Raw genomic sequence first — 27,500 nt, 5'->3', positions numbered from 1 at the left:
AGAGAGGGTGACAGAGAGAGGCAGGCAGAGACAGAGAGAGGGTGACAGAGACAGAGAGAGGGTGACAGAGAGAGAGAGGGTGAGAGAGAGGGTGAGAGAGAGAGGCAGACAGAGAGAGGGTGAGAGAGAGAGGCAGACAGAGAGAGGGTGAGAGAGAGAGGCAGACAGAGAGAGAGTGAGAGAGACAGAGAGAGGGTGAGAGAGACAGAGAGAGGGTGAGAGAGACAGAGAGAGGGTGAGAGAGACAGAGAGAGGGTGAGAGAGACAGAGAGAGGGTGAGAGAGACAGAGGGTGAGAGAGACAGAAGGTGAGAGAGACAAGGTGAGAGAGACAGAGGGTGAGAGAGACAGAGGGTGAGAGAGACAGAGGGTGAGAGAGACAGAGAGAGGGTGACAGAGAGAGAGGGTGACAGAGAGAGAGAGAGACAGAGAGGGTGACAGAGAGAGAGAGGGTGACAGAGAGAGAGAGCGTGACAGAGAGAGAGAGCGTGACAGAGAGAGAGAGAGCGTGACAGAGAGAGAGAGGGTGACAGAGAGAGAGAGGGTGACAGAGAGAGAGAAGGTGACAGAGAGAGAGAAGGTGACAGAGAGAGAGAGGGTGACAGAGAGAGAGAGGGTGACAGAGAGAGAGAGGGTGACAGAGAGAGACAGGGTGACAAGAGAGAGAGAGGGTGACAGAGAGAGAGAGGGTGACAGAGAGAGAGAGGGTGACAGAGAGAGGCAGGCAGAGACAGAGAGAGGGTGACAGAGAGAGAGAGGGTGAGAGAGAGAGGCAGACAGAGAGAGGGTGAGAGAGAGAGGCAGACAGAGAGAGGGTGAGAGAGAGGCAGACAGAGAGAGAGTGAGAGAGACAGAGAGTGGGTGAGAGAGACAGAGAGTGGGTGAGAGAGACAGAGTGGGTGAGAGAGACAGAGTGGGTGAGAGAGAGAGAGGGTGAGAGAGAGAGGTGAGAGAGAGAGAGAGAGAGAGGTGAGAGAGAGGTGTGAGAGAGAAAGGGTGACAGAGAGAGAGAGGGTGACAGAGAGAGAGAGGGTGACAGAGAGAGAGAAGGTGACAGAGAGAGACAGGGTGACAGAGAGAGAGAGGGTGACAGAGAGAGAGAGGGTGACAGAGAGAGGCAGGCAGAGACAGAGAGAGGGTGACAGAGACAGAGAGAGGGTGACAGAGAGAGAGAGGGTGAGAGAGAGGGTGAGAGAGAGAGGCAGACAGAGAGAGGGTGAGAGAGAGAGGCAGACAGAGAGAGGGTGAGAGAGAGAGGCAGACAGAGAGAGAGTGAGAGAGACAGAGAGAGGGTGAGAGAGACAGAGAGAGGGTGAGAGAGACAGAGAGAGGGTGAGAGAGACAGAGGGTGAGAGAGACAGAAGGTGAGAGAGACAGAAGGTGAGAGAGACAGAGGGTGAGAGAGACAGAGGGTGAGAGAGACAGAGGGTGAGAGAGACAGAGGGTGAGAGAGACAGAGGGTGAGAGAGACAGAGGGTGAGAGAGACAGAGGGTGAGAGAGACAGAGAGAGGGTGACAGAGAGAGAGAGCGTGACAGAGAGAGAGAGCGTGACAGAGAGAGAGAGCGTGACAGAGAGAGAGAGCGTGACAGAGAGAGAGAGAGCGTGACAGAGAGAGAGAGAGCGTGACAGAGAGAGAGAGCGTGACACAGAGAGAGAGAGAGGGTGACACAGAGAGAGAGAGAGAGAGAGAGAGAGAGAGAGAGAGAGAGGTGACACAGAGAGAGAGAGAGAGAGAGAGGGTGACACAGAGAGAGAGAGAGAGGGTGACACAGAGAGAGAGAGAGGGTGACAGAGAGAGAGAGAGAGGGTGACACAGAGAGAGAGAGAGGGTGACACAGAGAGAGAGGGTGACAGAGAGAGAGAGAGAAGGTGACAGAGGGTGAGAGACACAGAGGGTGAGAGAGACAGAGGGTGAGAGAGACAGAGACAGAGACAGAGAGAGACAGAGGGACAGAGAGGGAGGGAGAGAGGGGGAGGGGGAGGGAGAGAGGGGGAGGGAGAGGGGGAGACAGACACGGGTACACACACACACACACTGGCACACACACACACACACACACTGGTACACACACACTGGTACACACACACTGCTACACACACACACTGGTACACACACACACTGGTAGACACACACACTGGTACACACACACACTGGTACACACACTGGTACACATACACTGGTACACACACACTGGTACACACACACACACACTGGTACACACACACACACACACACACACACACTGGTACACACACACACTGGTACACACACACACACACTGGTACACACACACACACACACACACACACACACACTGGTACACACACTGGTACATACACACACACACACTGGTACACACACTGGTACATACACACACACACACTGGTACACACACACACACACACACACACACACACACACACACACACAGACACTGGTACACACACACACACACACAGACACTGGTACACACACACACACACACACACACACACACACAGACTGGAGTACAGACAGAGGCAGCCACGAGCAGGTGGCTCTCCGCCTCCCCCTGCACCCACCCCAGCGCCCATCTCCCGCACCTAGGGAGGGGGGGGGATAGGAGCGCCGGGACACAAAGGTAAACTGCCGCCCCCCCTCCCCCGGAGGGCAGCCACGGGCTCCCGGGGCAGAATGGGGGAACACCGCGCAGCCACCACTGCCAGCCCCCGCGCCCATCTCCCGAACCAAGGGGACAGGGGGGGGGGGGGAAGGGAGCGCCAGGACAGGAGGCAAAGGATCAAAAACCCACCTCCTATCCCCCCGGGCGGGCAGAGGGGGGGAAACACCGCGCAGAAGAGCCAGGAGCCGTGGGCAGAGACACACACCACGTGTGCTCTGCCGCAGGAAGCGGAAGCCCCGCCCCCAGGCACCCTTCCATCCATTCCACCGGTCCTTGGTGAAGGATGATGCCGGGGGGCGGGGCTTAATGCCGGGACGCAGGGGATTGGCCAACAAGGTAGGAAACTGCCGGGGGGGGGGGATTGGCATTAAAAAAAAAAAAATACTTACCAGCCGGGCTGCTGCAGTCTCCTCCTCCGCGCCGCCGCCGCAGACTCGCGCACAGCGCACAGTGCACCACAGCTAATTACTCGCGCACCGCCGGCGACAAAAAAAAAAAATGGGGACACATTGAGGAAAATCCGGGACATTTCCGGTACACACAGAAAACCGGTACAGCTCCCGAAAAACCGGGACTGTACCGGCAAAAGGGGGACGGGTGGTCACCCTAAGTAAAAGGCTAATCTAAATGTATTTTGATATTTACTGATGGGGATTATGCTACATTGATTAAGTACTGCAGCGTTAGAAGAGGTGGATATTACCTACTAGTTTTAGGTGTAATAGAATTTCCATTGGGATCAGAATATACTTCCTCCTGATCTTTTAGCATGGTTTTTCTTAAAGAATACATCCCAGATTGTGCAGCCAATACACAGACGGGGCTTCCCATATACAAATCCATAAACTTCACTAACTAGCATCAAATGTTTTTTTACTTATTTTTGCTTGATATATATTTTTTGTGTGCAGTTTATTAGATTATTAAACACTGCACTCTGACTTTTACTAATACATATCAGTTTATTCACTGAAACATGACGACCACTTATTATTCATACTCCATTTCTGCTGCCCTTACATATTGGTGTGTGAATGTGATAATATAGGCCACATCTGTCTGTTTAGCTTAAATTGTCAGCCTGCTCGCAGAGAGCATTAGAAAGGGGGTCTGCACACAGAGGGTCTTGGTCCGTCTGTCTGGTAGCTATGTCTGTCGACTCACACAGAATCTCTATCTCTTTGGTAGCTGCTATATATCTGAAGAACATGGTGTCTCAGTACTGGCCAGATTGAGAGCCTCTGGCAGGAGAAGTTGTCTTTCCATTCAATATCCATGAAAACGACCGTCAGGAGATCCGGGATAACATTGTGGAGGGAATCATCCATTCTCCAGATTTAGTGAGGTAAAGCATATTTACATAAAGGAGGATATAATTTCCTTTATATACTCAATGGGAGGCAGAGGATTCAAGGTGAGGAGTTTACCGTCTGTGGGATTGAGAGCTGATACAAATAATGACATTGTTAATTGCCAGGTCAGGGCTTGTATCAGCTTTGCTTTCATGAGTGTGACATGAACATGTTCAGTTTAGCATAATGAACATGAAGCTTCTATTCAATTCTGCCAGTGCCACCTCATCTGTTGCTCCATTCTGTTTGCTAATATAGTGTGTCCACACTAAAAGAGCTGCAGAACTCCTGCAAGTAAATACAGCGTGCCTCTTTTAGTGTGGGCACCCTGTAGGAAAGTGCCTGCAGAAAGTGTTGTCCGCAATAGGGAATATCCGAATGTTTAGAATAAATTTCTAATAGTGTTTCTGTTCTCAGGACTCAACTAACCCTTTGTTTGCGTGTCATCATCAAACATGACTTCCCAGGCCGCTGGACAGGCATAGTGGACAAAATAGGATTCTACCTGATGTCACACATTAGTGGGAGCTGGCTAGGCAGCCTGCTCTGCTTGTATCAGCTTGTAAAGACCTATGAGTAAGCGGGAGATCATGCACCAACCAGTGAACCAGCTCTCATTTCTGCGTTTTGAAGGTTGTCTAGACTGCATTAAAAGGCATTTTGTGTTCCTGGGGGGGGGGGGGGGGGGGAGGGCAGGGGTGGGGGTCAGTTGTGGGAGCCAACTATCTGCTCCAATTATATACATTACCACACAACGTCACCAAATTCTCCTGTTGCAGATCTGCCTCTATAGAAACACTAAGCGCAGCAACAAGAATATAAAAGCTTTTGTCATTGATTCAAAAAGATATGTGAATTGTCTCTTTTTTTTGTACTCAAATTTTATTAAATGCATCGAAAAAACAGAAAAGTGAAAGTACATCATTACTTTGGTTACAGATCTCAAGGTGCGCATTTATCTCACAATGATTTTCTATTACATATAAAAAATCTTGGCATCTACTGTCATGAGAGAACAGACAATATATAGAATAACCGGGCCAGATTGACCAAGACTAGGATATAGTAAACTGAATGAGTTTATTTCCTATGAGCAGAACAGACAATAAATCAAGCAAATAACATTACAGAAATATTTACACCTACTGGGGTTGGACAAGGAGATATTCAGCCGAATAGCAGCTCCTTAGTTGTTATAGGTCACGACAAGCACGACAAGCACAGGAATAAGGGGTGCAAGCAACATTTAGACACAGGCCCCCCATTCCTAACATGGCATTTCAGTTATTGGTGAACAATTACCTTGTCTCAATCACAGGTTGCCAGGTAACGCGAGAAGCAGGGTTTACCCAGCCCCCCATTAATACACCCCTCCCCTGTAGCTACTTGGCCAGCCCATTTATAAAAAAACTATGACCTGATGCCTTCGTTGTCATCCTGTCTAGCAAAAATGCTTATTGGGCAGGGGTCTTTCATGTAGGGTGTTACGTTTGACAGGTCACAATGGTTAGTATCCATCTGTGAGAGCTGGCTTCATAGGCAATGAGGCGAGTCACCTCTATTGATGTACAGGTTTTTTCTCACCTCTGAGAACTTCTCCACAACAAAGCCTTTCAAGTAACCTCCTTTGATTGTACAATTACATATCAAAGCGGCCATTTGGCAAGCTTCCAAACCACAGTTATACTAAAAACAGCGATAACTCATAACTATATTTCACATGTCATAAATCAGATTAAAGGTATGTATGCAACCTGTGTTCGTTGCATAGGAAAACATATCAAAATGTCAGCCTTGTAGCACAAACACATACAGAGATATGGTTCTATGGGGTTTACATTATGACAAATACACAGTTAACCCCTCTCTCCATGTTAATACATAACATAGCAATGAATTCTGCTGAAGTGGGGGAATTCAGATCAACATATACACAGATCCCATTAACCCCTCATATCCATATCATGATAACAGGATATATACAATAACACACTGTACTGCTGGGGTAATACATCTAAGACCTGGGACAATTTGGCTGAAGCGGGGAAATGCAGATCCACATATACACAATATGGTTAACCCTTTCCCTCCCAACATGATTTATACACACATAGTAATATAACACAGACTGCTGGGGAAATACATCTCAGACCTGGGGCAATTCTGCTGAAGCAGGGGGATGCAGATCAACATATACACAGATCCCATTAACCCCTCATACCCCGATCATGACATATGCCTAGTACAATTCTCTCCCTTTCACTGATATAACAATAGATTACATTTTCCTACCCATCTATAAGCAGAGTCGAGCTCGGCCCAACCAGTGGGTTTCATCTTTGTGATTGGATGGGTCTAGAGAGGAAATTAGAGAAAGGAAAGAACTTAGAAGAAGAGGGAAGGACATGACAAGGGGGAAGGCGGGGTGAGGGGGAGGACAAGGTAAAAAGGGGGAGTGGGAAAGCAGGAGGAGGAGGGATGGGCAAAGTAGAGGAGGAGGGGGCGGTCCGCCGATCCACGGGCCCAACTCGTTCCTTACACATAGTCGGAGCATTGATATTTTTGGGTATTGAGGCGTCGGGTCCTTTATTTTGTCTCTAGAACTCTGCTACAGTGGGTCCTAGTTCCGGCCAGGTCTCTGAGCTACCCACGGTTCCCAAGTCCTGTAGAAGTCTTCAGCCGACTGTCTCAGGAAAGCCATCTTTTCCATTTCCATAACCTTGTTGATTCCCCCTATAACCGCTCTCCTAGAAGGGTGGGCTAATTTCTTCCATTAGGCCGCAATAGCACACCTTGCTGCCGTAAGAATAAATGAGATTAGCTTTTTCACCTGGCTCTTTTACAGGCTTTGCTAATAGGAAAACCAACGGGTCGATAGGAACAGAAAGGTCCGTAACTTCCCTAATAAGGGCTTGGATCATTTCCCAGTAATTTTGGATAACCGGGCATGACCACCAAATGTGGACCATGTCGCCCTTCTGTCCACATACTCCCCAACAGAGATCAGACACCAGAGGGTATATCCGCTTCAAGCGTGCTGGGGTGAGGTACCAATAATACATCATTTTATAGATATTTTCTTTAAGTATAGAGCACATGGATGTTTTGGAGGCAAATTCCCATATGTCCTCTCAATCGTCTCTTTCTATTTCAATATTAAGATCTGTGGCCCATCTTGTCATGTAGTCATGATCAGAGGTGTCCACAGCTGACTCCACTCCCGCATAGATCCTAGTGATCAGGCCCTTTTGATAGCAGCCTGACGACGAGAGAGAAAAAAAACCGCCGCCTGACGGGAGAAAAAAAACGCCGCCTGACGAGAAAAAAAAGCCGCCGCCTGATGACAAGAGAAAAAAACCCACTGCCTGGCGACGGGAGAGAAAGAAAACGCCGCCTGACGATGGGAGAGAAAGAAAACGCCGCCTGACGAGGGGAGAGAAAGAAAACGCCTCCTGACGATGGGAGAGAAAGAAAACGCCGCCTGACGACGGGGAGAGAAAGAAAACGCCGCCTAACGACGAGAGAGAAAAAAAACCTGCCACCTGATGACATGCCCCTTTATAGAGCTCAATGCTCGACACGCTGGATTCAAAACCTGGTATGGCTATTAAGGGCAGGTACTAAAGATATCACTACGAATGTTTCAATGTTTTATCTAAATATGGCGCTTAAATATCACACAGTCCATGGGATGTAACGTCCATGTGACGGTTAATGTCCTTTATGGGACCCTCCCCTGAATGTCCAATTGATGGAGATGGAATTGCTGGCAACTCCTCCTAGAAGAAATGAAACAATCACACCATTGCGCGGTATCTCAGAACTACGACACACTCAAGCAGGCAATGATAGTGCCTACTTACAATCCATCAAATAACCGTGCAGTGGAGACAATCTGTGCTTTAACCCCTTCTTATCTGTCAACACGAATCCCACGTGTTGGTCTCTCTGCTCCGAGTTACAATTGCTATCAGGTACTTCCCCCAATGGTTGCAGTTGGTCACATGGAGAGAGCAAGAAGCACAGAATAGTGTAGATGGCACAAACAATTTATTTTAAAACAGCTAACACAGCCAATAAAATACTCACATAACCAGTGAGTGCACGAACATCACTAAAATGCCGTCCGCATCATGCAAAGATTTCCCTCAGAGCCTTGGATTAAGAGTCAGCGCTCATATCACCTCTCCACGGAGTGCCCAAACTGCACAATGCTCCGTGGTGTGTTCCGGCGCTCGTCGTGGGACGTCACCGCTTTGCGCCACTCACTGCTCTGGAATATCTCCTACAGACGGCGTCACCAAGCTCCTCCTCTCCTAACTCGTTTCGTGACTGACAGTGACCACGAAGTAGAAACGGCTTTAAGATGAACAAGGCAACTGTTCTACGAAAAGGGTAACAAAGCCGATAAACTATTAGCAAAAAAATTAAAAGGACTAAAAGCAAAAACAGGGGTTTACGCAATAAGGACAAGGAAAGGTCACCCATGATCCAGAAGAAGACTAGACACAATTGGTGCACTGCTAGAGAGAGGGCAGGGCTCAAAGAGCAAGGGGATATGACTTTGTAAATGGTTGCTATAGAAACGAAAAATGCTTGTTACATTAGAATACATTAAAAACATAATTCAGAGCTGTATGAGAAAATACTTGTAGCATTTTTTTAATAGTACAGAACCGCTTTATTTTAAAAAAAAAATCACGTAGGATATTGCTTGTCTGCAGCTTTGAATGTAATATAGACCATCATTTAGTTATAGGGGTGCACCTCAATTTGAGGTATTATATGGATTCTCTTTAGTGTATATATTACTAGCTTTTTATAAACTCAATCCTGAGTCTGCACTCCCCCCCCCTTCCCCTCCCCCCAGGAAGAAAATTAAATCTTGCGATAAAAAGTAAAATTAAGTGTCTTTACATTTTTTTAGTCTAAATCATATTATAATAAATGTCCCACTCGGCTCATCTACTATGCATATGCTATAGTATGTTATCACATTGTGGATATCGTAAGACAAAATAAAAAAAATAGTGATGCTGTAAATCAAGTGAATGTTCACACGATACCAATATATAATCCAATCAGTCACTCAAACCAGTAAGAGTCTATATTGGTATTATTGTAATGCACAAATCCTTGTTTCATCCAGGTAAAAACTATTCATGGATGAATCAACAGCCCAGGCATGGTATGCTGCTGGGTCTGGAGTGGGAGATGTGAAGGGACAAAGGAGATGGTGTCTAGGGCTAGGGGTGATCAAGCTGGGGGAGGGGGCAGCCACCAAAAAAGCAGAGCATGTGGGTGTCTCCCCAGCCAGAGCAGCGCCAGCCCAGCGGGAGATATCCTGGCAGCCGGCGGAAGCCTTTGCCAAGTCCATCTTAGAGGGGCTGCTCCCATTGAGGTAGTATCGAAGTGGCGATGTAATAATAATATAACAATATAATGAACATTTACCTAAGCTATTTATACTAATGAGTGGGAAGCCTATAAATACCCAGATAGAAATAAATGTATTGATTCCTGAAGATGTTAGTGAAACGAGTACAATCTGTCAAAACTGTGCAGAGAACGCGACAAGGAGTCGTGACAACCGGTACCAGCGCGTCTGACCGCTTCTGCCCACAGTCAAGTCGGCACCGGAAGTGACGTAGGAACACGGAGGGGATACGTGTGCCGGGGATTGAGACGTGACGGATCAGCACTCGTTCCATGCCCTGTACTCATGTACAATGTGAGTGGATCTATACTTATACCTGCTGTTATTCACAATATATATTGAAACACACCACACTACTGTGTATGCGAGTTTCTTTCCTTGCTTTTGGAGTTATACAAGAGGATTGCAACCTAACCTTGGAGAGCCCAACATGGATGTCTCCTTCCACTACGGCTCCAGTTAGAGAGAGAATGAATCTATGACATGCCTTTAACCTAGAGCAGGCATGCCCCCAATGGATATTTTTGCGGCCCGCTCACAACCAGCGCGGCGGCGGTCGTGTGTGTCGGCGAGCGCGTGGGCGGCGGTAAAAAGTTTTGGCCGCGGGAGAAGCGGGTGTTGGGGAAGTGAGAAGCACGGGCGGAAGTAAAATCTGTCCTGCAGGGGCTGGAGGCGTACGGTGGCCGGGTGCAGTCAATCTGCACTCATGCCGTGTGTGGGAGAACACGGGGGCGGAGTCAAAACCCCGGCGGAGAGACTGCATTCTCCTTGAAGCCTGGTAAACCAGAGAGATCATGGCCGCCCCCCTCCATGAGGTGCAGAGAGTTCAGCAGTTCAGTGGAGATCCCACGGACAGGGGTATGTCTTCACAGCAGCCCCCCTCCCCCCTGTCAAATCTCTGTGTGAGCTGCACGTGCAGAAGGAGATCTGTGTGTGTGTGTGTGTGTGTGTGTGTGTGTGTGTGTGTGTGTGTGTGTGTGTGTGTGTCTGAGAGAGAGAGAGAGAGAGAGTCAGGGAGAGGAGGAGAGAGAGAGTGCCTGTATCCCTGTGCCCCTGTCCCTCTGTCCCTGTGTCCCTGTGCCCCTGCCCCCCTGCGCCCTTGTCCCTGTGCTGCTGTCCCTGTGCCCCTGTCCCTGTGCCCCTGTCCCTCTGTCTCTCTGTCCCTCTGTCTCTGTGTCCCTCTGTCTCTGTGTCTCTCTGTCTCTGTGTCTCTGTCCCTCTGTCCCTGTGCCTTTGTCCCTCTGTGCCCCTGTGTCCCTGTGTTCCTGTCCCCCTGTGTCCCTGTGCCCCTGTCCCTGTGTCCCCCTGTCCCTGTGTCCGTGTCCCTCTGTCCCTGTGTCCCTTTCTCCCTGTCTCCCTCTGTGTCTGTGTCCCTGTGTGCCTCTGTCCCTGTGTCTGTGTCCCTGTGTCCCTGTGCCTCTGTCCCTGTGCCTCTGTCCCTGTGCCTGTGTCCCTGTGCCTGCCCCTGTGTCCCTGTGTGCCTGTGTCCCTGTGCCTCTGCCCCTGTATCCCTGTGCCTCTCTCTCTCTCTCTTTCTCTCTCTTTCTCTCTCTCCCTCCCTCTCCCTCCCTCTCTCTCCCTCTCTCTCCCTCTCTCTCCCTCCCTCTCCCTCCCTCCCTCTCCCTCCCTCTCTCTCCCTCTCCCTCCCTCCCTCTCTCTCCCTCTCCCTCCCTCTCTCTCCCTCCCTCTCTCTCTCTCTCTCTCTCTGCGCCTCTCTCTCTGCGCCTCTCTCTCTGCGCCTCTCTCTCTGCGCCTCTCTGTCTCTCGTTTTTATCTTAACTGCCCTATACCTACACCGAAATAACCTATTCTGCTTTCTTCCGGATCTGACTCAAGTTTCACGCGGGGGACATCGGAAGACAGGTAGGAAACACCTCCCCTGCAGTATAGTACCTTGAGGGACTGCGGATCAGGTAAGATTCCAGGCGGGATTGCTGCTTTGGAAATCAAGAGGGGCATCCCGACACTGGTTAATGGGTTCAGAAGTCATTCACATCTGGCTTTTTTAGTTTTTATTTTCGTTTTGTGAGGTACACACACACACACACACACACACACACACACACACACACACACACACACACACACACACACACACACACACACACACACACACACACACACACACACACACACACACACACACACACACACACACACACACACACACACACACACACACACACACACACACACACACACCTTTTCGAAATAAACCTACGTTTCTATGAAAATGTAAGTTTTTTTTTTTTTTGCGGCCCACCTAGACTTAAACCTTGTTTATTTGGCCCTTGTTAGCATTTGAGTTTGACATGCTTGACCTAGAGGATATTTGTGAGTGGAACCTCATTTCATCGCACTGGCCGCACTATTGTGTTTTCTATTATTCTTTCATATATTTGCTGTGAACACCCTGTGCTCCCTTCACCTGGAAGACAACAAGAATCGTAAAGACCAAGGAACCATCTACAGAGGAATTTTTTTTCTAGCGCTGCTTTTCATTTATTACCACACGAGATTTATTCACTATCGGTTGTGCTGATGATAAATTAGTTATTCTCTCAAATATGTGGTGTTATCACTTACATGTTGTAATATTTGTTCACTTTAACTTCATAATTTATGTGCACAAGTATTGTATTGCACTGTTCAGTGTGTTAAGTGTGTATTACACACATTAAACCCTACACCCTTCCAGTAATTAGGAGCGCCCGATTACATCTCTTTTTCTCTAGCTGCTCCCATTGCCCCGTTTAAACTTCCCTCCACGGACCCTGGGTAATTCAGGCGAGCCCTTGCCTCCTGATTAGTCAGTGAACAGCAGCCACGCTGTGATTGGTCACCAGCCCCTCTACCATGCTTTTCTATGGCAGCGGTGAAGCTAGATAAGGGAACCCGATCAGCGCTCCACGGCTCATTCGGATCCTAACGTGTAGGTGATTTAAGCGGTGAGATCCGAGGCTTTGTCATGGACGCGGGAGCAAGACTTTTCAGCTGGACTTCTGAAAGCGCTCTGCCGCAAATTTTACCTGGTATGGACAGTCCCTACCCCCATTGGAGAGTGGAAGCAAGCTCTGGATAACCGTTTGATGTGGCACTCAGCACTGTGTCAGAATTCACCCCTGTATGCCCTGTTTTTGTGAGTATCGCTCCGATTTGTGTTTTTGTGCTGGGCTTGCTGGCTTCGGCTGGAATAAAATGTTTTTATTGAACGGCTTTGTCCTGCCTTTTGCCTTAATCACCTCGGTTAAGTTCCTGTCTCCCGTCACAGTAAGCATTAAACAATAGATAAAACACAAATTAACAATTTCAGTCTAAAGGTTAAAGCAGCAACAGGTCTTGTTATTTTGTGTATAACCATACATCTCTAATAACTTACCTGCATACTCTAGCTTCAACACATTTCAATAAATAGAAGTCTATTAGTAATTGTACAGGTTTTTTTGTATTTCAGAGCCCCAAATTATTTTGTATAATGTTCACAACGACTGGAATACATAACAGCTAGTCTAACATTATAATCCTTGTGTTAAGCTAGAGTGGTTTAAAGGTGCATTTCTGCATATACCCAAACTGGAACTAGCTAAAAACTAGCTGATCTCTACCCTATGCAAGCACTTATCACATATAATATATTAAAAGCACTTGCATTATATTAAGTGCATTTTAATAACAGCCGTATCGCTGATCTAATAAGCCACGACTCAGCTGCAAGAAAACACGGGTGTTTCAAGTGGGCTTACTATCTACAATTGTTTAACCCCCCCCCCCAGTATAAAATTAGCCCCTTAGCAAGATTGATATAAATCTAACTATATGTATCTGGCCCCTGGCACTGTACAGGTTGTATTTTTTGTTAACTTAATAGTGAATGGGCCTGGAGGGTGGGGAGGTGATTTACGAGAGGCAATGAGAGGGGCCTTTGGAAGGACGGCACAGCCAGAATAGGGTCCCAAAGGCCTGGGGATTGGCCTGCTAAAAGCTACAGTGGGCCGAAAAAAGGGGGACACAGACATGAGGGGTCAGTATAGGGGTGAAGCCTAGAGGCCCACCGATTGCTGTGAGACAGTTGGCGGCCAGCAAAGGGGCTTATAAGGAGTGCAGCCTCACGTTAGGGTCGCTGTTAGGGGGGAATTTGATTCGCCGGCCCGGGACAGTAGCCCCAGCTGTCCCCACATTGGCAGCCTCAGACAAACATGTTATTGTGAGCAAAGTTACATTGTACCAGATGTGAGACACACAGAGCACTACACGCTCTTACTGAAGGAGAGAACCAGAGAAGCACAAATGCTGCATCTTTAAAATAAGTTTTTTGACAAAGAGTTTTATTTTTCCTGACATAGGACCCCATGTGACCTGTGATGATCTATGTAAGCAAGTAAACAAAAAGAAAAAAATAGTATGCAAAAAAAAAAAAAAAGAAGTGCTAAGAGTATAATAGAAAGGACTTGACTGCAGACAGATTTAGGTCAGCTCTGCGAGGGGTGAGGAGCTTGGAAAACCAATGGCTTTTCTGAAGACAGACATTTCAAGGGTCGAATTTATCTCTGCTGTGATGGGGAGATAGAGACCGTTCTTCTCCATGTGGCCTATATTTAAATCTGAAACATCCGCGCCAGTTACACACATGAAAGAACAAACGAGAGGGAATGAAGAAATACATCAAGATGAAGAGGCAAAGGATTCCAGTGAGGGTCCAAAGACCAAGAATTTCATATGGTTCATACTGTATCTTCCAGTAGCCAGTTTAAGTCCAAATGCATTACGGTACCAAAACAAACAGCAGAAAATTAAGAATCATGTACACGGTCCAGCAGCGAGGCATTTCTGCTTCAGTTTATTTTAAGTCCAGCTCCATGTGCAGCGCACAATCGGTCACATTCTCAGGATGAAATAGTATGTCAGAAGATTTTAAAGTCACATAATGGAGTCTTATGATGCATCGCTGCAGTCTGAAAGTCTAACTTAACCTTTTTTGGGTCAATGAGACATACAAAATATGATAATAAAGGTTTCCAAGAGTTCTCTGTAGCTTTCTCCGTTTGTCTCCAAGCCGAGTTCCTCAGAAGGAAGGTGCTGCGAGCTTATGGCACTCTAACTAAGCAGCGTTCTGCTGCTCAATCTTCTGAGAAGCTGGAAATAAAAAAATACAACAACAGTGAGAGTCGTGGGACAGAATCCTATGTCTGATTGTGCTCTTCAATGTCAATTTCTTCCACTACCAACTGGCACTTTCACATTAAATAAAAAAAGCATTTTGTACCAGAACTTTTCTTTCTTCCTTCTGCATATTTACATGCTACACCCACCCCCACAAACACCTTTCCATTAACAGTGCAGTCTCCACTTTTCACCTTAATCAAAAGCGCTATAATAATGAGGCTGGGACAAGCTGGTCGGGTTTTTAGTGTCTAAACATTGATAGATTTACAACAGCATTGCGTTAACAACAGCACAATGAGACCAAAGTATTTCCTAAGCATCTCTTTGCAAGGGATGCGAGAGGTATAACGGTGGAAAGAACTAAACCGTGAATGATGGAACCTCCCATCCAAGTCAATAGTGTATAAACTCATTGAATTGTACTGTATGCTTCTGATCTACAGTACTTTTTAGGTATATGAAGCATCCCAACCTAAATGGTTAGGTGGTGGAGCGTGAAGATGATGATATTGATATATATAATGGAAATATTACTGTATGCTCATTGCATGTCTTTGACAGGTCTGCAAACCCGCCTTTCACCATTATCACCCAGCACTTCCACTGCAGCAAGGGATTCTGGGAAATAACATGCAAATGAGCACACAGTGCCACCTTTTGCTTCAAAACCATCAACATGGTTCCCTATAGGCTTAAGCTTGCTGCATGGTCACAACTTTGAGCACAGCCAGGGTCAAGATGCAAAGCCAGTAAACCCACCCACAGAAGGCCGTTTCGACCTTATTGGGTCTCAGTGTGGGGTTGGTTATACTGGCTATGCAAAAATGAAGCAAGGATAGGTTTTACCATACTTGGTTATGGGCTATGATGCTGACATACAGATGGAGCAAGACTTTCCGTTTTCGGCACCAGGGCATGCTGTGAAAACGTGACTGCCGTGGTGCCGGAGAATTATCGCTCCAGGAGGGTCCGATTCGAAAGCATGGATCCCCCCTGCAGGATGGCATGGGCAGCACCATCACTGGAGCCGCGGCTTGAAGCTCTCTCAGGCCCTGGCTCCGGAGACAGCAAGTCTCAGTACATCTGTACAGCACACAGCACTAAAAACTCATGTAGACCGCAAGCTTTAGAAGAAAATGCATGGCTTTGATCAGATGGCACATATATTTGAGCCGTTACAGTTACAAAGACAGCAGGTGGGATGAAGTATCTGTATCTAGTATAAAAATGCCTACATTAATCTCAGACACAATGGCCTTGGCCGTCACTCACGTGCATTAAAACCGTCAGCATTATAGCTACATGCAAGTGATTTAGTACAGTATAATCAAGATTGTTTTTCAAATCTGGACCAGCGAGGTCAGCCCAGAGCTGAACAAGATTGTGTGCCCTGTCAGGTCGCACCACCCTGGTGCAATTCCAAAACACAAAACAGCATAACTGGTTGATGTAAGGCTGTCTTCAATTTAGTGTTACTCTATGTTACAGGAAGGGGCTAAGGTGGAGTGGCCAACTCCAGTCAAGGGCCACCAACAGGTTAGCTTTTTAATGGTATCTCTGCTTCAGCACAGGTGGCTCAATCTACAACTGTGTTGGCTATTCCTGTGAGAAAGTGTGTTCTGAGGAAAAACAAGCTCACGTCTAGAACAGCGGTTTGAAACTTGTCCACAAGGACCCCCAACAGACCAGGTTTTAAGGATATTCCTGCCCAAGTACAGGTAGTTCAGTCCAAATGATTGAGCCACCGGTGTTCATGGAAGGATAACAACTGCGGAGCCACTCAGACTTCCTGAACCAGCGGGTGAGCTACAGCACCGGGGACAATACCCATGTAGTGGCCAGATCTTCAGTGGCAGGGGAGGGGGGAACAGGTGCTACACCTGTTATGTGTATTTGTATCTCCATTTATGTAAAATTATGTTTTCAATAAAATTCAAGTTTAAAAAAAAAAAGCTCCAATCCAGCTGCCATGTCCCACAAATGTACCTGGAGTTAGTTATCTTCTGTTGCAGTTTATTGTACTTGTCTGGGGTGCGGCAAGTCCTAATCAAACAACGGATGAAATGAAACAGAATAAGAACGCTGGCATATACAGTAACATAATATGGATCAGTTAATTCAGCCCCCGCAACTGGCTGAACCTTCTACATTTAGCTGCTCGTGTGTATTTTTGTAGAGAGTGGGGTACGCTCCTCCTTATATGGTTTTCTCTAAATGGATTATTATAACAGTTATCTGGTGCAGAGGAGATTTAGCGCTTCCCACACACACTACAAAAATACTGTTTCAGGATCTATCTTGGACAGTTTCTCTGAGTTTAAGCTGCTGAATACACAAAGTCCTAAATCTCATTAATGGTTTTACTGGTATATACACATTTTTGGATCATGATTGAATTTATTTACACGTAATCACATCAACTATATAATTTGTAGATATATTTGAACACAAATATTTCCCATTCATTTATCACAAGAAAATCACAAGTTATTTCACATAGGAAGCGCCTGTTTGAGGTTTCATATATGTATTTTGCCATTGTGGGAGTGACTGACGTGCATTAGAGAACCGAAAGCATGGTGGAGATGAGGAAAATCTGCCGGGATGAGGACATTTAAATACAGAACCGTATCCTGCGGCGCTCAAAAACTCAGTGACAAAAGTCAAATAGACATTTAAAGTCTTAGTGATGCAGACATAATGCACAAAGATTCGGGAAAAATCCCTTCTTTGGGTGCATAATCGTACAGCTCTGGAAGGGATTTCCCCCGAAACGTTGTGCATTATATCTGCATCATTAAGACTTTAAATGTCTATTTGACTTTTGTCACCGAGTTTTTGATCACTGCAGGATACTGTTCTGTATTTAAGTCTAGGGGGCGATATATGCTGGGATTCTCACTATCCTGCTAGAGCCCCAACCCCCATCATCTTTGGCTCCTTTGAAGTGACTGACCTGCTGCATTCTTCCTTTGCTCGGCCATTGAGTAGATTTCATGCAGGTGTTTCTTCTGATCATTACTTAGCGGGGCTGTCAGCGAGTGATACCACGAGAGATCTTGGCCCTGCACCCCTAAACAAGACAGTCTCATCACATCCATGCGTATGTACAGCTTATAACAGTCTGGAAGATGCATGCCGTGGAATGTCCCTTTTACTAGGACATTGGCAGGCTGTATTTCACAGCTTCTCGTGAGGCCAATATCCCTGATGCCCATTACTAGGTGCTACTTTTGTTCGAAAAGCATCACCTGGGTGATTTAAATGTCACTGAGTATATTTCACAGTGAAATCAGGCAAAGACTCCTTCCTCTCTGGGGTTAACGCCTGGACCGTCCTGTCACAGGGCTGGATCGGGCGCTCACACTGCTGGGACTCACTACCTCCGTGAGTAGGCGGGGGCCGTGGATCACCTTGGTGTGCTGTCAGATGGGACCGTCCTGGGCGTCTTCCAATTTTCTCCTTCGGTTCACCTCCAGAGTCGCCGTATTGCAGCTTGGAAGGGTAGCTGGGACGGTCTAGGCGTTATCCCCAGAGAGGAAGGAGCATGCAGGAGCTGACAGCCAGCAGCATTTAAGGCTACCACCTTTCTCACAGGCAACTCTGACCTTTACACACTTTTACCAGTTCAGCTATATGATATTTAGCAATATCACTTTTAACAATTGTTTATGTATTTAATGTATGTTTTTGCATTAGTAGTGCACCATATATGTATATTTTAATTACTATTGACCACTCACTTTGAAGGTGAATATAAAGTTGATTCCATTTTTCCATTGCGCCTCCACTTAATTTCTTTTTCTAAACTGCCCTTAAAGCCCGACATGCCCTAAAATATTTCGCTGTGCCGTCTTCTCTAAATACCATGGGAGCGATGTATCAAAGCAATTTTGGAGCAAAATGTAAGCATGGTTTCCATCTTGCACCTGCATGCGTCAATGCATCAAGCACTTTGCTCTTCGTCTTGTTCCATGGGCTTGTTTGATACTTGGGAACTGACAGTATGAGATACATAACTCAGAATATAATGAGATGTGTCAAATTCTGCACCTCCATGTCTCACCTCTTCTCCCTTTAATCGGTGTAAAACGAAAAACAAAAATGTGATAGTGGTATAAGCTTGTGCCTTCTAATATTCTGCACCAGATGTAAGAGACGATTTCTTACATTTGTTTGATGCAGCTACGCTCCAGCAAAATGGCGCAATGTGTCAGAACTTCTTGCCAACAAAATTGCTTTTATACAGAGCTCCTCCGGTCTCTCTCCTCCAAGCCCTTTAATTAGAAGAATTTCCCCACTTAACCCCACTTTCATTTTTGTGCCGAACCACACTAAAAAGTAACGTACTGAGCAAAGCTTCTGTAAAGAACTGGTATTCATCAAGGGCATCTACAGAGTCCAAAGGAGTACTGAATCCCTCCAAGGCAGTCTCCTCCAGAACTTCATCGTCCCAGTCGTCCTCTTCCTCCTCCTCTTGCCCGAGGTTCTCCTGCATGGCCTGACCTAACCCGTTTCCTTCCTCCTCATCACTCGGAATTTCCTCTTGAAAAGCAGAGAGCATGTTCAGCATGTTTACAGCCCGTCACCAAGGGAGAATTGCAGCTCCTCCGACACACACACACACACACACACACACGTAAGACCTCATGCAACACAACACTATGCATACACATATATTGTGTTAAATTCGACTCATACCAATGTTTTATACACACACACACACACACGAAATGCCATCTTTCACAATGGTTTCTTCTTGCAGTAACAGACACACATTTTGTATACACAAATCCCAAACTCCATCTCCTGGAAAGAATGGCACATACGTGTTACAAATATTGCTGCAGCTACACGAATGCAATCCCGATATATTTATTTCGCAGAATTTTTTTAAATGATAGTTTATTCCCTGTGAATATTTTGTGTGTTAAAATCGAGACATGGTCTTTTTGTGATGCTCACGTAACACTTGTTTTAATATGACCATGTATTCTTTCTATGCGAGTGCTGTAGGGGTGTTAAACTATTTACATAAGCAACAGAAAAACACACTACCAATGTACTGTATATCCTTTGAACCCTTCTTTGTTTTCCCTGTAATGCTACATACAGTACAACCCTACAAATCGATCCCTAGCCATGTCTTATTAATATGCTTCTTTTAACATGCAGGATGAAGTCTGCAATTCTCTATTGTAATGCAACATATAATACCTTTTTGTTCCAAATAGATTATTTTTGTTAGGAGTTACATACAGTGTTTAAAAATAAGAAGTCTGTTGACAAAGGCAAGTTAAAATCCTGAATCCCAATGTGAAGATTAGCTAGTCTTTCCCAGGCTACAAGCTTAATGCTCTATCATTATCTTCCCAATAATTGATGGCTTTATTATTAAAGTGTGCTTAGGACCGAGGACAGAGGATTCTGGGATGTCACAGCTGTGCTTTTTTCCTAATGTTGCAAATATATTACCATCTCAGAACATTCCTGGTATACCAGTCGGTCTCAGTACACCCAGAGCCTGTCTCCCTTCCTGAGAAAGGAGTGAGCCAGAGGTTCTTACCGTTTTCCTCAGTCTCAGTCTTTGGGTCCTGCAAGGATGGCCGCTGGTCAGGCTGCTCACGGCTTGCACACACCTGTCTCAGCCCAAGGAAGAGAAGCAGAATCGTAGGTACAATGAGGGAAACAACAGCGTCGACTGATGGCGGTCGGTTTGAAAGCTCCATCAGAATGCTGAGTCCTATTATACACACTTTCCGGTCATGCAGCCTACAAGACAAGCAGCAGATCATAAGACAGACATGGTGCATAGAGCCTGACAAAAAATACTGCTAAGAAGCTTCTATCAAATTCCCCACATTATCATGAATTACGGCTCATTGGTACAAACCCCAGCACGAGTGGCGACTCATCACATACATCACAAATATCACCATTAGTGATGGCTCAACGCATACAATAGAAGCATTAATGCAGCATTCCCCCTATATTGAGAATCTTTTCTTTGTCCAAAATCTGAACCAACGTGCCTACTGGTGCGGATCCATACTGTTCTTAGCTCCTGGGACCACCTGGTACCCGTGATACTTAGCTTTAATTTTACTGGCACATAAAAAGGTAACTGAATCGTCCAATAGGAAGCCACTGTGTCCTGCCCTGATGACATTGATGATTCCTATTTGGTCTGAAGGAGTGAGCCTTGGATGGCAGCCATGTGGATTACACAAAATGGTCCAAACATACAGGTACAAAAATGGGAAATATCTCAGGAACCCGGGGGTTAGGGTTCAGTTACAGCAGGGGTGTCCAACTCCAGTACTACAGGGCCACCAACACGTTATGTTTCCAAGATATCCCTGCTTCAGCACAGGTGGCTCAGTCATAATGACTAAGACACCTGTAAAGAGTAGGGATATCCTGAAAACCTAACCTGGTGGTGGCCCTTGAGCTTAGGAAAATAGATGCCTTGAGAAAGCTCTTTTTTTTTTAATGCGAAACGCGTTGGCTGCAGGACACACACTGACTGACCCCCCCACACACACACTGACTGACCCCCCCACACACACACACTGACTGACCCCCACACACACACTGACTGACCCCCACACACACACTGACTGACCCACACACACTGACTGACCCCCACACACACCCTGACTGACCCCCACACACACACTGACTGACCCCCCACACACACACTGACTGACCCCCCCACACACACACTGACTGACCCCCCCACACACACACACTGACTGACCCCCCCACACACACACACTGACTGACCCCCACACACACACACACTGACTGACCCCCACACACACTGACTGACCCCCACACACACACACTGACTGACCCCCACACTGACTCACATGCACACACTGACTCACATACACACACTGACTCACATACACACACTGACTGACACACACTGACTGACACACATACATACACACACACACACTGACTCACTTACACAGACTGACACACACACTGACTGACTGACTTACACACACACTTACTGACATACACACACACTGACACACATATTCACACTCAGTGCAAATAGCTAATACAGGGGATGTGTGCCGAGCACGCGCATTATAAGTCAAATGTATTTGCGTTTTGTCAATGAAATTGTCTTTTGATTTTTAATTAAAACATCACCAATACAAATACAATTTCTGTGACAAAAGTCAAAGAAGTTTCACTTACTATGCGCGTGCACAGCACACAGAGCTTTTTTTTTCATGGAAAACACACTTTCCCTTTCATAATAGTTTTTTTTTTCAATTTTGGATACATTCAGTAGTGCTCTGTTACTCCTTCCAAATAATCTTATCCCGGTGGCCCTTGAGGACTAGAGTTGCACACCACCTCCACCGTCCCCTACCCCCGAGCTACAGGGACCCTCCAGTTTCAGAGTTTGTTAATTTTTTTTTTTTAAAACAGCAGAAAAACAAGGTTAAGTAGTGGGGATTGTTGCTTTAAGATGGGCGACAGGTCATAATTTGCAAGAGAATCTTCAGTACACATCACAGCGACACGATCAATGCACACATGTACCCTCCATATATGAAGTTCTGAAACGGTCAGCTTTACTTGCCCCAGGAAGCAGTCTGTATCATTCACCCACTGATTGACAAACTGTGCAGTGATGGGCTCGGAGCTGTGAGGGAAGCGAATTTGTTCCAAGGTGTTCAGGAGCAGAGCTGGGTTATAATACAGAGATGCAATGACCACCTGCAGGCACATGGTCCGCAGCTGACTGGACTTAACGCCTCGTGTTAATCTCTCCAGCACGGCCTCCACGAAGAGTGGGATACACTAAAGAAAAAGACACGGCCACTCAGCAAATGCATTAAAGACTTCCAGGGTAGCAGTGGAACAGAGAGCCCAAAGAGCTATTCGAATGCAAAGATTAGGAATGTCTTCTGGTATATGTGACCCATCTATTATCATTATCACCGAATAAAGCGCCAACATATTCCACAGCGCGGTACAATGGGGGAACAGGATGATATCAATGACAAACAGAATAACAAACCAAATACGGACAAAAAAAGCACAAAGAAATACAAAAAGGTGATGAGCGCCCTGTTCCTCAGAGCTTAGAATCTAAATGCTGAAAGCCAAATGTGGTAATAAATGAAATATTACCCAGCCATATACACACCTGCTCTCGCCCACGCCTCTCTGCCACCTCTTCCCCTGCTAATTGTGTTAATACTGACTAACCTTTAAAACTCGCCTCACAAATCAAGCACCCCAAGAGCCTGCACTCACGGCTACTGTCCCACACCCACAGTCACTCCTACCAACCATTGAATCCAAGCACTGCCATCTACAGCACTTATTTCCTCATCTGCTATCTCTGCAAGTCTGCCAACATCGCATTTAGATTGTAAGCTCTTCAGGCAGGGATTTACTTTCCTATTGTCTGATTTTGCTGCACTTATTGTATTATTATAATTCCCTGTACTGTATTCTTTGTGTTGAGTACACTTGTAGCGCTATATAAATAAAAATAAACATACAATTACATATATCACAAAGGTTTGGTCCTGATGAACTTTAAAGTGAACTAATGCCAGTGACATGTTCAATGGGTTATGTAGGGATGTCTTAGTTTGCTTTCCCTTCGCTGCAGCGTGTCTCCAGAGGGAGTGTTTAAAAGGTTCCGCGGCGGCCCGACAGCATAGGGCGCCGCCATATTGTTGCGCAATAGTTAGGGGCACTGTAAGAGCGGCGAGAGGTCGCGCATGCGCAGTGCGCGAACGGCTGGCCAATAAGAGGCTCAGCCAGTAACTACGACTCCCAGGAGCCTTAGCGAAGTCACCTGACGCCAGGGAGCGAATAGGAGGGCGGAAAGGTAAGTGTGGGGGAGAGGCCACGCTAGTCAGAGGGCACCGGAGGAGCAAGGGGACAGGTAGTGTGGGTGCAGGGGGTTTCGTGACCCACCTGCATAGGCTAGATCTTCCCCGTAGGCCCCAGGATACTCCCTGAGTCACCGTAGATTGTGGTGCTGCAGGGACGCCCTGTAGTGATAGCTACATCAGCCCTTACTGTATAGCAGATAGGGACAAAGTGTGCGGAGCCGAGGTTGGTGCTAGTCGTCTGGGACCAGGCTGCTGTGCATCGTGAAATCGTGAGAGACTGCGCTGGATCGGCGGATCCTTTTTGAAGTTGTTACCGGTCACCCCAGTGACCGGAAGGTATTTACTAAAGTGCACCAACACCGGTCAACAGGCGCTGATCCCGCCTTAGGGAACACTCTTTGGGGACACTAAGTGGAGTGGCCAAAGGACTGAGCCTATATACATAATTACAGTTACATGGACACGGTGTGGGGGCACGCGGTTACAGGACATTGACATTTCTCCTTATGAGAGTGACCAAGCCACCAGGGTTATATATATTAAGTAGTTGGTTGATGTGTTACATGCGTTCTTGTCATAACTATGCCATAAGAGTCAATCAGAATTACAGTAAACAGTTACAATCGTATGTGTGTAGCTATTGTTCTTACCCAAGGGAATCTTACGCAATGGGGATCCTGGGTAAGTGGAGGCGCTGCCAATAAGAAAATTGTTACCCCAGGCTCCCAGCTAGCGGAGGCCCAGATCTCCTGGAGCCAACAGGTGTGTACAGTACCCGTAGTTACTCTAGAGCACTAGAAAGAGGGCTACAGTTACATCTAGTTGATTGATGCTTTTTTACCCAAATATGACACCTTTAAGTATTTTTAAATACTGCTTCAGTTAGTGTGTAAACTTGGTGATCTGAGACCTGGGAAAGGTGTGATTTCCTCTGGCTGCACCCTTTTTTCTCGTGGCCATGTGCAGCAATTGCTAGCACAGCCAAAGCCCTCTTCTATCTCTTATAACGTACGTATGCATGTCTTTATTTGTATAGCGCCCCCATGTACATACAGTAGCGCTTTACAGCAGCAATACAAATAGCATAATTGGATACATAAGAATAAAATATGACATTAGGAAAGGAGTCCCTGCTCCGAAGAGCTTACAATCTAACTGGCAAGTAGGAAGAACCTGCAGACACAGTAGGAGTGTGTTATGGTAAGTACAACTGCAAGGAGGGATTGTAAATGTATATGAGATGTATAGTACTAGCCAAGGGAGCTACCCAAATACTTCATTAAGGGGGCTTGTATGAAGATAGGCATTAAAGGTGGAGAGAGCCAGAGAGAGACAGTGTGGTATTGAGGGGAAGGGAATTCCAGTACACACACACACACACACACACACACACACACAGTGGGTAAAACACAAAATAACAGGTGCATTACTCCACAACCCAGAATCCTTATTTATAAAGGACTAGGATTTGACATGTTCCATAATTATAGGGAATACATGGGCAAATAACAGTTACAAGCACATATCTTCTGCGAAAAGGTTTTAGATTCATGACTGCTGTACAATTTATTCACCAATCTGATAAAAGTGGAAAGAAGCCAAAAAATCTTTCAGTACACACACGCAATAAAATCACAGTAAAATATATATATATACTGTATCTACCAAACATATAATAGAGTCACTGCATGTTAAAATAATTAGTTTATTTTTATATCCATGGCAAGTTTGAAATCTTTACGCTTCTAACAGAGAGAGCAAACTTTGAATGCAGATGGAAAAACTGCATGCGAAAAATGTCTAGAAATAGTACGTAATTAACAGCTCTGGATAACAAACCTAACCATGAGAAATGGGGGAAGAGCAGATGGGGAGGGGAATGAAAAAGAAAATGAGACACAGAGAGAGACAGAGTGACGAGAGAGAGATAGATACAAAGAGAGAGAGAGAGATCGAAAAACACAGAGAGAGACAGAGAAACACAGACAGACACACACACACACACACACACACACACACACAGCTGGCTAGGGTTAGTGTTTAATTGTAATATAGTGTGCTAGAGAGGAATCTGTGAAAATATATCCGAAAAAATGAAGTATGGACAGCATGTCTCAGAGTGGGGGGGGGGGGGGGTAATGAGCCTTAGCAGCACCCAGTTCCAAATTACCTGATCAATTCCTCGGCCTTTGCAGTGCAAGACAATGACCTCCAGGAGCTTTGCTGCGTGGCACTCGGCATCTTCCCCGGCTTCCCCTGTCAGTACCTGACACAAAAGGGGTGGAAAAGAAGCACCACTAGGCTACACCTCTTCCTCACCCCCTTCAACCTCCCACTGCTGCCCTAAGCCCCTTCTTGCCTTACAACCAAAATGACAGTTCACCAGAGCCCCACCCCCTCACAAACACACACAGTCTCTGCCCTTACACCGCAATTGCAGGACCCTTCAGGATCCAAGTATTGAGCCCTCCAAAAACAATGTCTAAGCAGACTGCTTGCAAAGCTTAACTGAATGGTGGAAAACATTACTTGTAACATTCTCTGTTGCTCAGCCCCCACATGCAATCACAGGCTCCTAATTCCCACCGTGCTCCCACCCAGTGTGTTCTCCTTTCCATTTGTCCAACTGACACACAGCTGCTCACCTTCTTACACATGGTGTAAATAATCTCCAGGTGTTTGGGGCTTGACAGCAGAGTCTCTGTATCTACTGTGATGTAATTGTGAAGAAGAGGCATCATATCTGAAGTGAAAAAAAAAAAGGAGGGTCAATGACACAGGCAGGACCACCACCTGCATCCTGGGCATCCCCACCCTGGGAATCTCTACCCTTGAGCTTATGCCTGCATCTAGGCATGTGCCACCCCGAGCACCCACTGCACCTGATCTACTCTTTGGACACACCCTCATAATGATCTATTCCAGTCACACTCATCCAGGCAGAACGCCAGCCACCCTGACCCTCACCTTGTCCAAGGCTCAGTCACCTCCCCCACAGTGTTACGGTATCCGGCACCCCCTCTCCCCAAGCCTTTTGCCTTTCACACTGGTGATGCGCTGATTGTCCTGGTTTACTCTGTGTGTTGCCTTGTAAATATGTCACACACAGCTGGCAAGTTGAGTTTTTCAAAGCATCTCTCACAAGTGGACAATTTAAAGGTACAATTCCCCCTCCCCCCAGCCCCAATCAAAAAGGTAACCATCACGAAATGAATCTCATTGTGATGCTTATAAAAGATGACAAACCTTATTTCTTAATTTTTCACAACTGTTTTTGATTTGATTTTTAATAGGCCCAAAGCCTACAGTAGTGTACACGCAGCAACCTCTGCCATTTATTCTAAGGCCGCCTCAATAGTAGGTGTGCGCTCGCGACCGAGCGCATTGTCTGTACTTTAAGAGATCCGTGGCCTGCAATGTTGCACTATGGTTGGCGTGCCCGTGATGTCACGTGAGCAGTTCGCCCTCATTGGCTGAACCGCACACATAACCTGGCCGTCGCGCTGCAAATTCAAACAAGTTTGTCTCGCCATGCATTGGCCGCCTCGGCGCAAACGATCTATGGACACGCGCATTGGCCTCCAGTTGTTTGTATTTGGCGCTCGCGCCATCGGATCCACTATGGACGCGGCCTAACTTGCTCCATCCCGCCATAAAGCACAGACCTGTTTTAAATGCCAATGTCTGAGGCTTCTCAACAAAACTATTATCCCGAGCCTCTCAGATAAGGGTCTTCGAAAAAACGTTGTTTTACAAAGGGGGGAAGGCTTTGCAGCCAAGCTAACTTCGGTCCTAGGCTCTTTTTTTTCTGGGAGTAAAACACAGTTTAAAGATCAATGAGCAAGGGGGAAAAAAAAGTAGTGAGGTCAAAACATGTATATCCTATTGTACAGTATAGACACACACACACCTTTACATTTAAGTTCACTAAACCCTTATTAAAAAAAACAAGGTAGGGTAAATTTATCTGCTGGTGAACCCTAGGACTACAGAGCTCCTCAGTCT

General features: G+C 46.3%; 1 protein-coding gene and 2 long non-coding RNA genes across 7 annotated transcripts in view; 2 read left to right on the top strand and 1 right to left on the bottom strand.

Moving 5' to 3' along the window:
* Positions 1-4,683, top strand: part of LOC142485399 (uncharacterized) — an 87,271-nt gene extending 82,588 nt beyond the window's left edge. For all 5 annotated transcript variants that reach the window (XR_012798450.1, XR_012798451.1, XR_012798452.1 and 2 more), the window contains 2 exons: positions 3,853-4,009; positions 4,434-4,683. This is a non-coding gene — a long non-coding RNA (uncharacterized LOC142485399). The remainder of the gene's footprint in view (positions 1-3,852; positions 4,010-4,433) is intronic.
* A 5,052-nt stretch (positions 4,684-9,735) lies between these two features.
* LOC142485401 (uncharacterized) lies at positions 9,736-11,562 on the top strand. Its single transcript, XR_012798457.1, has 2 exons — positions 9,736-10,311; positions 11,290-11,562. It is a non-coding gene; the product is annotated as an uncharacterized LOC142485401 (long non-coding RNA).
* A 2,185-nt stretch (positions 11,563-13,747) lies between these two features.
* On the bottom strand, positions 13,748-26,349 carry LOC142485402 (importin-8-like). Its single transcript, XM_075584417.1, has 8 exons — positions 26,141-26,349; positions 25,666-25,761; positions 22,223-22,443; positions 20,183-20,388; positions 18,967-19,161; positions 17,573-17,689; positions 16,603-16,659; positions 13,748-14,586 (listed from the first exon to the last, which is right to left on the bottom strand). Exons 1-7 carry the CDS (start codon positions 26,234-26,236, stop codon positions 16,613-16,615), a joined length of 978 nt encoding a protein of 325 aa, XP_075440532.1. The 5' UTR covers positions 26,237-26,349; the 3' UTR covers positions 13,748-14,586; positions 16,603-16,612.
* Positions 26,350-27,500: the final 1,151 nt, after the last annotated feature.

The sequence above is a fragment of the Ascaphus truei genome, unplaced genomic scaffold, assembly GCF_040206685.1.
Source record: "Ascaphus truei isolate aAscTru1 unplaced genomic scaffold, aAscTru1.hap1 HAP1_SCAFFOLD_588, whole genome shotgun sequence".
Taxonomy (NCBI): Eukaryota; Metazoa; Chordata; class Amphibia; order Anura; family Ascaphidae; genus Ascaphus; species Ascaphus truei.
Note: the sequence above shows the minus strand (reverse complement) of the source record. Positions and strands in the feature narration are given on the sequence as shown.

Bases quoted from the DNA above. Each gene is read 5' to 3' on its own strand.
- LOC142485402 (XM_075584417.1), bottom strand. From the start codon at position 26,236: ATGATGCCTCTTCTTCACAATTACATCACAGTAGATACAGAGACTCTG. The intron at 22,444-25,665 runs GTAATTTGGAAC...CTTTTTCTTTAG, and splicing joins AAGGCCGAGGAATTGATCAG to TGTATCCCACTCTTCGTGGA. The intron at 16,660-17,572 runs GTCAGTCACTTC...TTGTTTGATTAG, and splicing joins GCAAAGGAAGAATGCAGCAG to GACTTGCCGCACCCCAGACA.